Below are 14,985 nucleotides of genomic sequence, written 5' to 3' on the forward strand. Positions count from 1 at the left end.
ATGCTCCTTTGGCAGCAATTACAGCCTTAAGTCTTTGAATATGATGCCACAAGCTTGACACACCTGTCTTTTGGAATATTTGCCCATTCCTCTTTCCAGTACCTCTCAAGGTCTATCAGGCTGGATGGGAAGCGACGGTGTACAGCCATTTTCAGATCTCTCCAGAGATGTTCAATAAGATTTAGCTCTGGGCTCTGTCTGGGCCACTCAAGGACATTCACAGAGTTGTTGTGAAGCCACTCCAGTGATGTTTTGACGGTGTGCTTTGGGTCATTGTCCTGCTGGAAGATAAACCGTCACCCCAGTCTGAGGTCACGAGCACTCTGAAGCAGGTTTTCATTCAGGATGTCTCTGTACATTGCTGCATTCATCTTTCCCTCTATCCTGACTAGTCTTCCAGTTCCTGCTGCTGAAAAACATCCCCACAGCATGATACTGCCATCACCATGCTTCACTGTAGGGATGGTATTAGCCTGGTGATGAGCGGTGCCTGGTTTTCTCCAAATGTAACGCCTGGCATTTACTCCAAAGAGTTCAGTTTTAGTCTCATCAGACCAGAGAATTTAGTTTCTTATGGTCTGAGAGTCCTTCAGATGCCTTTTGGCAAATTCCAGGCGGGGAGTGGCTTCTGTCTGGCCAATCTACCATACAGGCCTGATTGGTGGATTGCTGCACAGATGGTTGTCCTTCTGTAAGGTTCTCCTCTCCCCACAGAAGAATGCTGGAGCTCAGACAGAGTGACCATCGGGTTATTGATCACCTCCCTGACTAAGGCCCTTCTCCCCTGATCCCTCACCTTAGATGGCCAGCCAGCTCTAGGAAGAGTCCTGGTGGTTCAAACATCTTCCACTTACGGATAATGGAGGCCACTGTGCTCATTGGAACTTTCAGAGCAGCAGAATTTTTTTGTAACCTTCCCCAGCCTTGTGCCTTAAGACAATGCTGTCTCGGAGGTCTACAGACAATTCCTTTGTCTTCATGCTTGGTTTGTGCTTTGACATACACTGTCAACCCTGGGACCTTATATAGACAGCTGTATGCCTTTTCAAATCATCTCCAATCAACTGAATTTACCACAGGTGAACTCCAATTAAGCTGCTGAAACATCTTAAGAATGATCAATGGAAACAGAATGAACCTGAGCTCAATTTAGAGCTTCACAGCAAAGGCTATGAATACTGATGTACATGTGATTTTTCAGGTTTTTTTTTTTTCATAAATCTTTTTTCACATTGTCATTATGGGGTATTGTGTGTAGAATTTTGAGGAAATAAATTAATTTAATCAATTTTGTAATTAGGCTGTATCATAAAAAAGTGAAGCGCTATGAATACTTTCCAGATGCACTGTAGGTTTCCAAAGTGCTTATTGTCACTGTTATCAATGAATGGTACTTAAATTTACTTCAGTTTCACAAAATATTTACTAGAATTGTATATTAGGGTGCATTGACTCACTTTATAAGACAAGAGATGGGCATTCATGTTTATTCAGTGCTGTAACTAGTAGTAAAGAACAATAAATAATGGTGATCTGTCACACAAAGAGAATCAAAACAATAATTTCATTACATTTTCTGATCAAATGGAAAGAATTTCTACCAAAACAGATGAGTGGAGACTAATAGTTAAGTCTTGTGATTTAATATTTATTTTAGTATTTTGACATTTTTATTCAAATTATTTGACTTGCTAAATTGAAGATATATTTTCTGTATCACTAAAAAGGTCTAATTTAGTTCAGCACAAGTGTAAACCCCTAACAACTACATCTTATACTCCTCTTCTGATGAGAACTGTCTGGATTTATACATTCTTTATTACAGTACTTGTGTAAAGCACCGACAAGCATAGCTGAAATCTCTTCTGAAAGTCAGAAGAGCAGACACATTTGTGATTATTGTTGTCCTGAAGCATTTGAGAAGAAGATCTCATCATTGCTGTCTGGGAGAAACAATAGAGATATCAAACAGACCTTCATCTTGAGCAGGGCTGTTGTGAAGGGCTCTGATCTCCAGTGTATTACCGTAACTCTGTGTTGACATGGTGAGAGATTCAATCATCCTTCTGAAATGCCAGTGTGTGTGTGTTGACAGACGTCTGGCACGCTCCACCCTGCTCCTCATCCCTCTGTTTGGGATCCACTACACTGTGTTTGCCTTTTCCCCGGAGGACTTCAGCAAGCGGGAGCGACTGGTCTTTGAGCTCGGCCTGGGCTCATTCCAGGTACCAAGTGTTTATAGTAACAATTTCATTGCTATGTTTTAGAAACACCTCCATGGGCAGCATTTCTTTGTACTTAATCCAAGTGAGCTGCCAGAATTGGCATTTTAAGGTGCGATTGCAACAGTTTTAAGCGTGGAGGTTTCTGTTTTTAAAAGTTCTGCTTTATGTTTTAAGATTAGCATTAAATCAGTTGGTTTAATGCTAACCTTGGAGGTCTTCTGTTCCACTTTCATTTTCTAGTTATACAGCTAAAGTCAGAATTCTCCAATTTTCCCCCAATTTCTGTTTAAATGAAATATTTTTTCAACACATTTCTAAACATCATAACTAATTTCTAATAACTGATTTATTTTATCATTGCCATGACAGTAGGGCAGAGTGGGACGAAAGAACCATTTTGAAAGTACCAATGTTTTTAGCTGAAATATTTTTTGCTGTGGGCGAGGCAGTGGCGCAGTAGGTAGTGCTGTCGCCTCACAGCAAGAAGGTCGTCCCTACATAATATTTTACTCGATATATTTTTTCAGTGCAATTTAAAGGCTTTACTAGATTAATTAAGCAAGTTTCTGTAATTAGACAAGTCGTTGTATGATGGAACTTTGTTCTGTAGACAATAAAAAAACAATCATTGCCTACGGGGGGGTTATAATATTGATTTTAAAAAGGTTTAAAAAAAAATAAAAACTGCTTTTATGCTAGGCGAAATAAAACCAATAAGACTTTCTCCAGAAGAAAAAAATTATAGGAAATACTGTGAAACATCTGTTAAACATAATTTGAGAAACATTTGAAAAAGAAAACATAATTCACATGAGGGCTAATAATTCTGATTTCAACTGTGTATGCATTTCACATCAACTCATTTCTCTAATATTTTTAAATGATTAGTTTGAAAGTCTGATCAAAGAAAAACTTTTTTAGATAATAAAAAAACACTTTTTAATAAAAAATAACTATAAATAATAATTTAAAAACACTTTTACGACTCCCCTTTAGCATTGCTTTACCTTAGCTTAGCATAGATTATTGAATCAGATTAATCCCACTAATTAATGCTTGATCCCCCCTGAAGGACATCAGAACAAGATGTATGAGGGTGGGGGGGTAGGTGGGTAGCTCTTTAATGGTAAGAAATAGCTTTCTCTCTAATCTATATCTTAAATCTTAACAATTAAAAATGTATAATTTAAATATAATGTAAATTTGATCCCCCTATAACGGTGTATACCATTGTGAATCGCACCAATCAATGCTAGGAAAAATATTCAACAGTCTATAGCTGGCAGTTCTAGAGCACCGATAGACATCTTAAGTATTTTTAAAAAAGGTTTCCGGTAAAATAGGTGTTTATATCTACATGTAGCCAAAATAAAAACATTAAACACATAATTTGTATAGTTTGACCTCTAAAATAGTCACTAAATGTCCCTCAAAACACTGAAACGTATACATTTTTATTAATAAATGAGATGTAATTTAAATACATTCATAAATTTGATTCACTGAAGCATGTATTACCAATTTACTACTAAAAAAAGTAGTAGTTTGGTTACTACTTACCACAATCCCCCCACTCCCCTTACCCCCCCACCCCCTGATCGTCAATGTATAATTCACACACTTGTTATGTTGTCTACTAAGACTGACAGAAAATGAACAGTTGCTATTTTCTAGGCTGATATGGCTTGGAACTATTTTCTCATTCTGGCATTGGTAGGACCACTGTGCTGCATCAGAGTAATCGTTTTTAATGAACCTAAATCTTACTTTACCTCTCTGCAGGGGTTTGTTGTGGCTGTGCTGTACTGCTTTCTGAATGGAGAGGTAAGAGCTCTTGTTCTGATATTCTGAAATGCATGCAATCAACTTGCATTTGATATTCATTCTGTCCATATATGTCTTGATTTGCTCAGAAAATAATCAGTTTCCACAGCAACTAAATATTTATACACACACACACATACACACATATGAACGCATACTCACACTTGATGTGGTTTATGAGGACTCTCCGTTCGAATACTGTATTTTAAAACACACTTAATATATGGTCTTACGCCAACCCTACCCCTAAACCAAACCCTCACAAGAAACCTATGGCAAATTGTGAATTTTGTTTTGAGTTATTGCCCTGTTAAGTATGATATTTTTACGCATTTTGAATTATGAGGACATAAAACCTCACCATGACTCATAACATCATCATAACTTGTCCTTATAAACCACCTCAATGTTATGCTTAGGTTATACCCATGTCATTATACAAATTTCTATACATATACATATACACTCACCAGCTACTTTATTAGGTACACCTGTCCAACTGCTCATTAATGCAAATTTCTAATCATCCAATCACATGGCTTTAAGTGACTTTGATCGAGAAACTGCTGATCTATTGGGATATTCATGCACAACCATATCTAGGGTTTACAGAGAATGGACAGAAAAAGAGAAAAAATCCAGTGAGCGGCAGTTCTGAGGGCGCAAATGCCTTGTGGATGTCAGAGGTCAGAGGAGAATGGCCAGACTGGTTCCAGCTGATAGAAAGGCAACAGTAACTCAAATAACCACTTGTTACAACTGAGGTCTGCAGAAGAGCATCTCTGAACACACAACACATCCAACCTTGAGGCGGATGGGCTACAGCAACAGAAGATCACACTGGGTGCCACTCCTGTCAGCTAAGAACAGGAAACTGAGGCTACAATTCCCACAGGCTCACCAAAATTGGACAATAGAAGATTGGAAAAATGTTGCCTGGTCTGATGAGTCTCCATTTCTGCTGCGACCTTCTGATGTTAGGGTCAGAATTTGGCATCAACAACATGAAAGCATGGGTCCATCCTGCCTTGTATCAACGGTTCAGGCTGGTGGGGGAGGTGTAATGGTGTGGGGGATATTTTCTTGGCACACTTCGTACCATTGGCACTAATTAGTACCAATTGAGCATTGTGTCAACGCCACAGCCTACCTGAGTATTGTTGCTGACCTTGTCCATCCCTTTATAACCACAGTGTACCCATCTTCTGATGGCTACTTCCAGCAGGATAACACACCATGTCATAAAGCCTGAATCATCTCAGACTAGTTTCTTGAACATGACAATGAGTTCACCGTACTCAAATGGCCTCCACAGTGACCAGGTCACAATCCAATAGAGCACCTTTGGGATGTGGTGAAACAGGAGATTCACATCATGGATGTGCAGCTGACAAATCTGCAGCAACTGCGTAATGCTATCATGTCAATAAGGAGCAAATCTCTGAGGAATATTTCCAGTACCTTGTTGAATCGATGCCATGAAGGATTAAGGCAGTTCTGAAGGCAACCTTTTGCCTTCAGAACTGCCTTAATTCTTCATGGCATCCAACCCGGTACTAGTAAGGTGTACGTAATAAAGTGGCCGGTGAGTGTATAGTCAAGCCCAAAATTATTCATAGCCCTGTCTAATTCAGACTTAAAGTTTTTGTTCAAATGTAAATAAAATGAAAATCTAAGCGTTTTTTTCACAATGAATACAATGAATATGTACATCATGTACATCATATGTACATCATATTATCATTTGGGAGAAGCCTGTGTCATTTTCGGTCAAAAAAAAACTTGCTGGTGAATCAAAGGTATCTCTAAGTCAGAATTTGCCAGGGGTATGAATAATTTCGTGCTTGACTGTATGTGTTTATATACTATAAACTATGTTTTTTGTTAAATGGTAATATCGGTTTAATTCTATAAATGTGTGATTGTGTGAAATGTGTGATGACATTCCTTCCAAATAATAAATACTGTAGAAATACTGTCATTTACAGCATTTCCTTCACATGTTTTCATTTGTCGTGATTGAAAATCAGGGTTATTCCATCAAATACTGATTCCCTAACTCTTCTGAAGTTAAAACATTGATATTGTGTTTTCTATAAATTAATAAACACTGTAAAAAAATGCTGGGTTGCACACAACTACTTCATGTTCATCCAACACAAATTTATTAAGTTGACTTCATAATTTTTACAAATTTAAGTGGATTTAGAAACAATTACATTGTCCCAAAAAATTAAGAGTTGTGTTGATCCAGCTCATTTTAAATAAGTACACTGTAAAACAAAAGTAGACTCAACTCAAAATTGTAAGGCAATTTGCTGCAGAGCTTTTTTGAGTTGACTCAATATTCAACCCAAGCACTACACTCGACATTATTTAAGTTGAGTAAACTCAAAAATGTCCTGAAGCTGGTGACCAGTTGAGTGAACTTTTGCAGTGTAGTTTGAGCAAGCAGCAGTCCTTTTTTGAGTGTAACAGTCTGAAAACATGTTTTTTGTTATTTTGTAAGAAATGTCAGCAGTAGTTTTCACTATGAAACAACATTTAATATCTATAAATCACAGGTCAGTATGTATATATCGGAGGAAAATAAAAATAAAATATTTAGTTGCTGCCATGAAACAATATCCAATAATAAATATTTGTATACACAAATATTTAGTTGATGCCATGAAATGAAAAACACTTTAATACAATGTCTCAACCAGGTCTGATGTGAACAAGTGAAAATTAATCATTTATTTCTTACTTTGGACAAAAGCGTCTGCGAAGTGAGTAAATGATATATATACAGATATATATACATACATACAGACCCCCCCCCCCCCCCCCCCCCCCCCCCCCCGTTTATTTTTTTCCCCAATTTCTGTTTAATGGTGAGATTTTTTTCAACACATTTCTAAACATAATAGTTTTAATAACTCATCTCTAATAACTGATTTATTTTATCTTTACCATGATGACAGTAAATAATATTTGACTAGATATTTTTCAAGACACTTCTATACAGCTTAAAGTGACATTTAAAGGCTTAACTAGGTTAATTAGGTTAACTAGGCAGGTTAGGGTAATTAGGCAGGTTATTGTATAACGATATCGTATAACGATTGTTTGCTATCAAAAATAAATTAGCTTAAAGTGGCTAATAATTTTGTCCTTTTATTCTAGCCGAAATAAAACAGATAAGACTTTCTCCAGAAGAAAAAATATTATCAGACATACTGTGAAAATTTCCTTGCTCTGTTAAACATCATTTGGGAAATATTTAAAAAGGAAAAAAAAAATTCAAAGAGGGGCTAATAATTCTGACTTCAACTGTATATATACATAGGCAGCCCCGTCCACCATGAATCCTCATCGGGTTTCACACCTGTAGATCGATTGTTTTGTTCTGAAACAGGGATTAAAATTGTAACATTGAGTATGTTTACATGAACACCGATAATCCGGTTTTAATGATATTAAGACAATACTCTGATTAAGAGTCCACCATGTAAACAGCAATTTTAGATTCACGTAATGCGATTAAGGTCGTAATCGAACTAAACACATTATTTGAGTGCAGCACAGACATGTAAACACCCTAATCAAACTATTACCATCATGTAGGATTTTCGCAACAAATATAAATATGCATATAATAAATGATACAACTACTAATAATTACATTATACAAATGCAAGTTGTCGTGAATAAACTGAAAAGCCCCCGAGATGAAGAAGACATGGAGGCAGTGGTTTTTATATTTATGTGGAAAATAATCATTTTTGTAATATTTTAATCCTTTAATTGTTTTTCATTCGTAAAGATATTTGTGTTTTGCTGTACATCCAGTGTATATTAAGCAATGTGTATGCATTTAAGGCGCACAACTAATGTGCTCTGCGCTGGACTTTAGACCTGCTTTCAGCTGGTCTATTGCACAGTCTATTTCAGTTTCTCAAAATAGCAACGTGCCAGCAATGCGCCTTTCTAGACCGGAACACCCATGAGTCCACCAAGTGGCGCAAATAGTTTTACTATTTAAACAACATAGTGCAAAACGTGAAAATTAGGGTTGCGCTGGTCTGAAAATAGCAACAAATCGCCAAACACGTCTTGCGCCTTATTGCGGCAGGTGTATGATAGGTAAGAATTTCTCATACATAGACTTATTTCTGTTATAAATATATATATCGATTATATATCAGTGGTCAGTTAATAAGACTATGTATATTTTCAATAGTTCAGTTAGACAGCATGCTTTCAACAAAAAAACGCACTTTTACCAGTAGGAATGATATCTCTACTTCTCATTCTCTTTTCTTATTGTCATATATATGCCTATTACATAATACACTGTGATATAGCCACTATGATATAGCTAGTTCGTTGGATCAAATTGCTTTCCCACTACTGCCGAACTGATCCAGAGTTCGTTTCAATCATGCTGAGATCACCTCATTCAGACAGTATCAGACAAAATGATTTGGCATGGATCAGATCGCAATTGCGGGTTTTGCTTATTATCCTTATCAGTTATCAAAGAAATAATTTGTTACTTAATTATAGTTTTGAAAATATTAAATAGTTTTAAATTAAAAATTGTAATATATAGTAAAATCTATGAATGGGAACATTTCTATGATTGTGTATTAAAACCACCTTGGTCTCCACTTTTGCCATGGCCTCTCTTTTTGGCTTTAACAAACTTTTCAAGACTTCAAGTTTTTTTTTTACTTTTTTACAAAAAAGCTTACTTCTTTCCCACGGCTGTTGAAATTTCTAGCCAAGGATTATTGGTCATCTGGTTCTCCCTATGATCACACATGGGAAGATCATAGAGATGTCTGTACAGTTGTACCTGTTTCAGACAAAATCTCTCCAAAGTGATTCATTCATTCATTTATTTTATTTTCGGCTTAGTACCTTTATTAATCCGGGGTCGCCACAGCGGAATGAACCGCCAACTTATCCAGCATATATTTTACGCAGCGGATGATGCCCTTCCAGCTGCAACCCATCACTGGGAAACCAAAGTGTTTCATATTCAACTTAAATGAAATGCTGCGCCGCGCAAAATGTTCGCTCGAGTCTCAAAAATTTGTGCGCTCCGCCAGACGAAATCATATGGCGCAAAGCGAACATCCACCAACTCCGCGATGACATCACATTCGCCGCATGCACTCAAGTGAACTAGCAAACGCTCTTGGTTCTGAAACAAGTGTGTAAGTGTGAACGCACCCTAAAACATAAAATATTCTGATTGGCTAAAGCATTTGAACAGAACACGACTTCATTTTGATTGAAATAGGAAATACATGTCACATCACATCTGGTTGCGAACATGTATGAAGCATGAGTGTGGACTGGTGGAGAACGCGTGCACCTTTACAGCTGAGTACATTAAAAAAATGACCTTTTCAAGTTTCTCCCTAAAGGTGCAGTCGGAGATAAAGAGGAAATGGAGGAGTTGGACGGTGAACAGGTACTTTGCTGTGGACCTGAAGCAGCAGCGTCACCCTTCGCTAGCGAGCAGTGGGGTGAACGGGGGGACGCAGCTGTCCATCCTCAGCAAGAGCAGCTCTCAGATACGCATGTCCAGCCCTCTGGCCGAGACGGTCAACCTCAACCTGCCAACCTGAGCGCCTGATTGGCCCAATCCGTCCCTAAAGCCCCGCCCTTCAACTCACTCTCTTCACCTGTTCTAGGGCCGACCAATCACAATTAGACATGAACTATTAAATTTTCACGAGTTCCCTGAATAGTACTTCATGAGATCAAAATTTTATTTTGGTTTTGCTAGCTCACATTGCAATTCTTTAGGTGAACGATTATCCGTGCAAGATAATTCGCTGAATAAAAAAACAGTTTGTTTTGGTAATCTTCAATCAAAGTATGAATGTATTAGAAGGGGCGGGGCTTCTTTGATGACGTCAGTTTGACGGCTTCAGTCACAATATTTTTAACCACGCCCCTCCTACCGTTAGTTTGAGGGAATGATGCGCAAAAATAAAGCCCCACCCACTACTTAATATTCTGTTTCAGTTGGAAGTACATCAACACACACTGAAATGAAAAAAACAACATAGTTAAACCAGACTTTCCAACTTATTAGGAGATTAAAAAATAGAAATAATTAATCTAGGGATGTATTTGTAGTGCCAAAACTACTGATAAAAGTTGCTTTTTTTGACTGTAATGCAACTATTTGAAGGCTTTCTAATTAATCTAAGATGAAGATCACACGTCGTGCATAAAGAATGTCATTTTGTAGTTTTGTTTTTCGTCAATAATGCAGAACAGAGGCTGTACGCTTCACACACACAGCCCGCCAAAACGACAGGGCAGCAGAAACTAGGCTGAATTTTCATATTGCATCATGAGCCATAGAGAATGTGAACTGTTAGAATGTAGTCGGAGAAATATCAGTCCATTTCTTTCTGTCCAAACCGATAGCACATTTTTAGTTTAGAGTGTGAGTCGGATTTTACAGAGACGGGTTGCGTTTCAGTGTCACGATCAGATCAAGAACAATTTAATAACATAAAGTGCCAAAACCTGACTATTAAAGTATTGTTTTATCAGCAAGCTACTGTGTTCATCAAAAGAAAATGTACAGACTTGGTGTTGCTCGTTCAAATGCTGTGTATTTGATTACATGTTCTCCACAGAGAGATTGTAAAACATATTTTTTTACAATCAGCCGTTAAGTACAGAGTATGTCAACAATATAGAGACTTATGAATGACTCATGAGTTTAGTTCGTGTGTAAATGTTGCTTTTGCGATTTCGTATCAGTTTGATTAGTATTGTTTTTTCTTGTCATGCGAATGAACCAACCCAGGCTCATTTTGATTACGTACCCCTAAATACATTTCAGGAGAGTGCCAAATACGTCCCAGGAGCTAATTTTATTTGCAGTTTTTCCACCAAAGCCCGATGTGTACGCTTTTTGAGATCTCAAATTTCTCTCACAAGTGAGCCTGCTGTTCTCACGTAAATCCACCAGAGGCCAAATGACTGACCCACCCTCCTCCTTCGCTAAACCCAACCAATAGTGTTTTCGAAAGCACCGATTAACCAGCGCCCACCCACTTTCCTAAAGCCAACCGATATTGTTTTGAAAAGCAATCGAGATTAATAAAAGTCCTTGCGGCAGCCTGGCTTTTACCACGTTTTTAGATTTTACCACATTCTCACCCTGTTTATTTACTTGTTTATCATATTCTTTGGCTTTAGTTTTTGGCTTACCTGCTTTCTGGAACCGTTCTTCATCAGACTCGAACCCCATCATTGAAGTCAACTCCGTTCTGCGTTTCAAATCCTCTGACATACACAACGAGCCACTGGGCAGAACAGTCGTCCATACGGAGGTAAGCTGTCAGCCGGTAAGTGCAAAATGGAACGGCGTCATTCATTTTACAGAAAAAAAAGTGGCCATACGTACCGCTTGCTACATAATACATGATCTCCAGAAATGTATACAGGGGTACATTTTCAGAATGAGCCTATGTTGAAATGAACTACGGCGATATCAACAACAAATATAGGATTGTCACATAAATAGGTCTGTAAACAATTACCAGAGCGAGGAAGAAGATCTTTTACAGTTCCCTCTGATTTATTCTGAAGTGCCTGTTGGTCACAAATAATAGCTTTGATGGATCTGCTCTAAACAACCAGTGCCATACAGTTTTAGTCATTTAATAGTGTAGATTAGCAGATTTCATTATTCAGTTTTTATGTAATACTAATATAGTAGTTTACACACAGTGTTTGAGTGCATTTTCAGAGCTTTGGGATTTGCAAATCAATGCCATTATGTTACTATCAGGTGCATTTTAAATGCTTTTTTTAGGGCTGACATGTTCAACTGTGAGAGAAAATAGACATTTGAATGAGACGTGAATGCGTTAAAAGAGAACTTTCATTCAAAATGGTAGATTCTGTCATCATGTATTCACATCAAAATGAAGACAAACAGTATTTCGACATCCAAATAGCACCACTTTATGTCAAACGCACTGTTTTATGGTGCTTTCGGGATATTTGTAGAGTTTGTGGTCATTATATTTTGTGTATAAATCAGAAATGAGCATGTAAAAAATCCGTAAATTAGCAGATTTCCATATTTTGCTTTATGTTATCTTTCTTTCAACAACTTTTAACCTTAAAAAGTTAGGAAACTGACTTTTATTAACATTTTTGATATAAAAGGATACATTTTCTGGGTTGGTGTTGTTATCAGGGAGTAAATTAAACATTGACTATGGGGGGTTGGGGGGGGGTCACCTATTTTCAGTACTTAGTGTAAATAAATATGCATGCTTCAGGGAACCAATTACATCTCATTGGTTATTAAACTTATTTAAGCTTTCTGTCTTTTGAGGGATAATGAGCTGATTCTGACCTATACAGTAACCTCTGATGGGTTATTATTTTTATAGTAGATACATCTTGAAAGTATTTATAGCGCTTCACTTTTTCCAAATTTTTTTAACAGCCTTAATCCAAAATGGATTAAATTCATTTATTTCCTCAAAGTTCTACACACAATACCCCATAATGACAATGTGAAAAAAGATTTATCAAAACTAAAAAACCTGAAAAATCACATGTACATCAGTGTTCACAGCCTTTGCTCAATACTTTGTTGATGCTCCTTTAGCAGCAATTACAGCCTCAAGTCTTTTAATATGATGCCACAAGCTTGGCACACCTGTCTTTTGGAATTTTTGTCCATTCCTTTTTGCAGTACCTCTCAAGCTCTATCAGGCTGGATGGGAAGCGACAGTGTACAGCTATTTTCAGATCGCTCCAGAGATGTTCAATAGGATTTAGGTCTGGGCTCTGGCTGGGCCACTCAAGGACATTCACAGTGTTGTTGTGAAGCCACTCCATTGATATTTTGACGGTGTGCTTTGGGTCATTGTCCAGATGAACCGTCGCCCCAGTCTGAGGTCACGAGCACTCTGAAGCAGGTTTTCATTCAGGATGTCTCTGTACATTGCTGCATTCATCTTTCCCTCTATCCTGACTAGTCTTCCAGTTCCTGCTGCTGAAAAACATCCCGACAGCATGATGCTGCCACCACCATGCTTCACTGTAGGAATGGTATTAGCCTGGTAATAAGCGGTGCCTGGTTTTCTCCAAACGTAACCCCCGGCATTCACTCCAAAGAGTTCAGTTTTAGTCTCATCAGACCAGAGGATTTTGTTTCTTACATTTGTTTCCTTCAGATGCCTTTTGACAAATTCCAGGCAGGTAGTGTCTTCTGTCTGGCCACTCTACCATACAGGCCTGATTGGTGGATTGCTGCACAGATGGTTGTCCTTCTGTAAGGTTCTCCTCTCTACACAGAAGAATGCTGGAGCTCAGACAGAGTGACCATCGGGTTATTGATCACCTCCCTGACTAAGGCCCTTCTCCCCTGATCACTCAGCTTAGATGGCCGGCCAGCTCTAGGAAGAGTCCTGGTGGTTCAAACATCTTCCACTTACGGATGATGGAGGCCACTGTGCTCATTGGAACTTTCAGAGCAGCAGAAATTTTTCTTTAACCTTCCCCAGCCTTATGCCTCGAGACAATCCTGCTTGGTTTGTGCTTTGACATGCACTGTCAACCCTGGGATCGTATATAGACAGAGGTATGCCTTTTCAAGTCATGTCCAATCAACTGAATTTACCACAGGTGAACTCCAATTAAGCTGCTGAAACATCTCAAGAATGATCAGTGGAAACAGAATGTACCTGAGCTCAATTTAGAGCAAAAGCAAATGCTGTGAATACTTCTGGACTGTATGAGCTTAGACTATATGTAGATTAAAAACACACACACATATTATATTATATTATAACTAACTGTAGGCTAGATCTGCTGTTGTTTAGATTCTAGATTCAGCCTGCCAACTGACTATGTTCCTGCAAAATGAAGCTGCTGTGCATGGTGGTGCAGTGGGTAGCACAATTGCTTCACAGCAAGAAGGTCGCTGGTTTGAGCCTCAGCTGGGTCAGTTGGCATTTCTGTGTGGAGTTTGCATGTTCTCCCCGTGTTGGCGTGGGTTTCCTCCGGGTGCTCCGGTTTACCCCACAAGTCCAAAAACGTGCTCTAGGTGAATTGCGTAAGCTAAATTGTCCGTAGTGTGTGTGAATGAGAGATATATAGATTCTCTCTATATTATTTCAAACTACTAAAATGTCAATAAAAGTCACTTTGTTAAACGGTAGAGTTGAATTATTAACATTTGAAAAGTCGCCAGATGCAATTCAAATCCATAAATAAACAGAAAACACTTGCGAATCACAACATACGGACACTTTTAATGAACAGATATTTTTTTACTGTGTGGTTTTGAGGATGAGTAAATGATGACAGCTCTTAATTTATTTTGGATTGAAAGCTTTTCAATGCTTGAAAGGTAGTGAACCCCCAACCCTTTACAAATACAATCTCTGATGTCAAATCTCTAAATCCAACCAAATTTACTGCGTCACCACTGACTGACAATCATAATTAGTTATATTATCACTCACTTTCTACATGTTTGATGGCAAAAAAAAAAAAACGATGTGCATTAGTGTGCAAAGTGGCTAAAGGTGTTGTTTGTTTCCAGTGCAGTGTTATTCTCTGCTGTGACGTTGTAGAGTGTAAATTCTCTGTATACGTTAAACACGCACATGTGCCAGTAAATGATGGATGTACCAGCACTCTCTCATCACATTAGCCAACACTCGCGGTCGACATGAAGTACCATCGATGTATGTGATTATCAACGTGCCAATTTTTGAAATGCAATATGCTTTTGTTGCAGCTCATGGTGGTAGTCGTATCATATTGAGGGCAGGGTTGAGTATTGAAATGTACAGTGAAAGTGATGGTCGTGTTGATCTTTCTTTATTGAAAATGTGGAAATGTGTATGTATATTTTTTGACTTGTTCTTTTGAAGTGTAATTG

At 38.0% G+C, this 14,985-nt stretch overlaps 1 protein-coding gene across 4 annotated transcripts in view; it reads left to right on the top strand.

The window, feature by feature from the left end:
• The window catches only part of adcyap1r1a (adenylate cyclase activating polypeptide 1a (pituitary) receptor type I), a 72,511-nt gene extending 62,349 nt beyond the window's left edge, over positions 1-10,162 (top strand). For 2 of the 4 annotated variants that reach the window (XM_056445292.1, XM_056445308.1), the window contains 3 exons: positions 2,096-2,225; positions 4,008-4,049; positions 9,457-10,162. In XM_056445292.1, the coding sequence (XP_056301267.1) occupies positions 2,096-2,225; positions 4,008-4,049; positions 9,457-9,681 (397 nt within the window). In that variant the 3' untranslated portion in view covers positions 9,682-10,162. The remainder of the gene's footprint in view (positions 1-2,095; positions 2,226-4,007; positions 4,050-9,456) is intronic. The other 2 variants (XM_056445300.1, XM_056445316.1) reach the window with 1 other exon arrangement.
• The last annotated feature ends 4,823 nt before the right edge of the window (positions 10,163-14,985 follow it).

The sequence above is a fragment of the Danio aesculapii genome, chromosome 2 (genome assembly GCF_903798145.1).
Source record: "Danio aesculapii chromosome 2, fDanAes4.1, whole genome shotgun sequence".
NCBI lineage: Eukaryota > Metazoa > Chordata > Actinopteri > Cypriniformes > Danionidae > Danio > Danio aesculapii.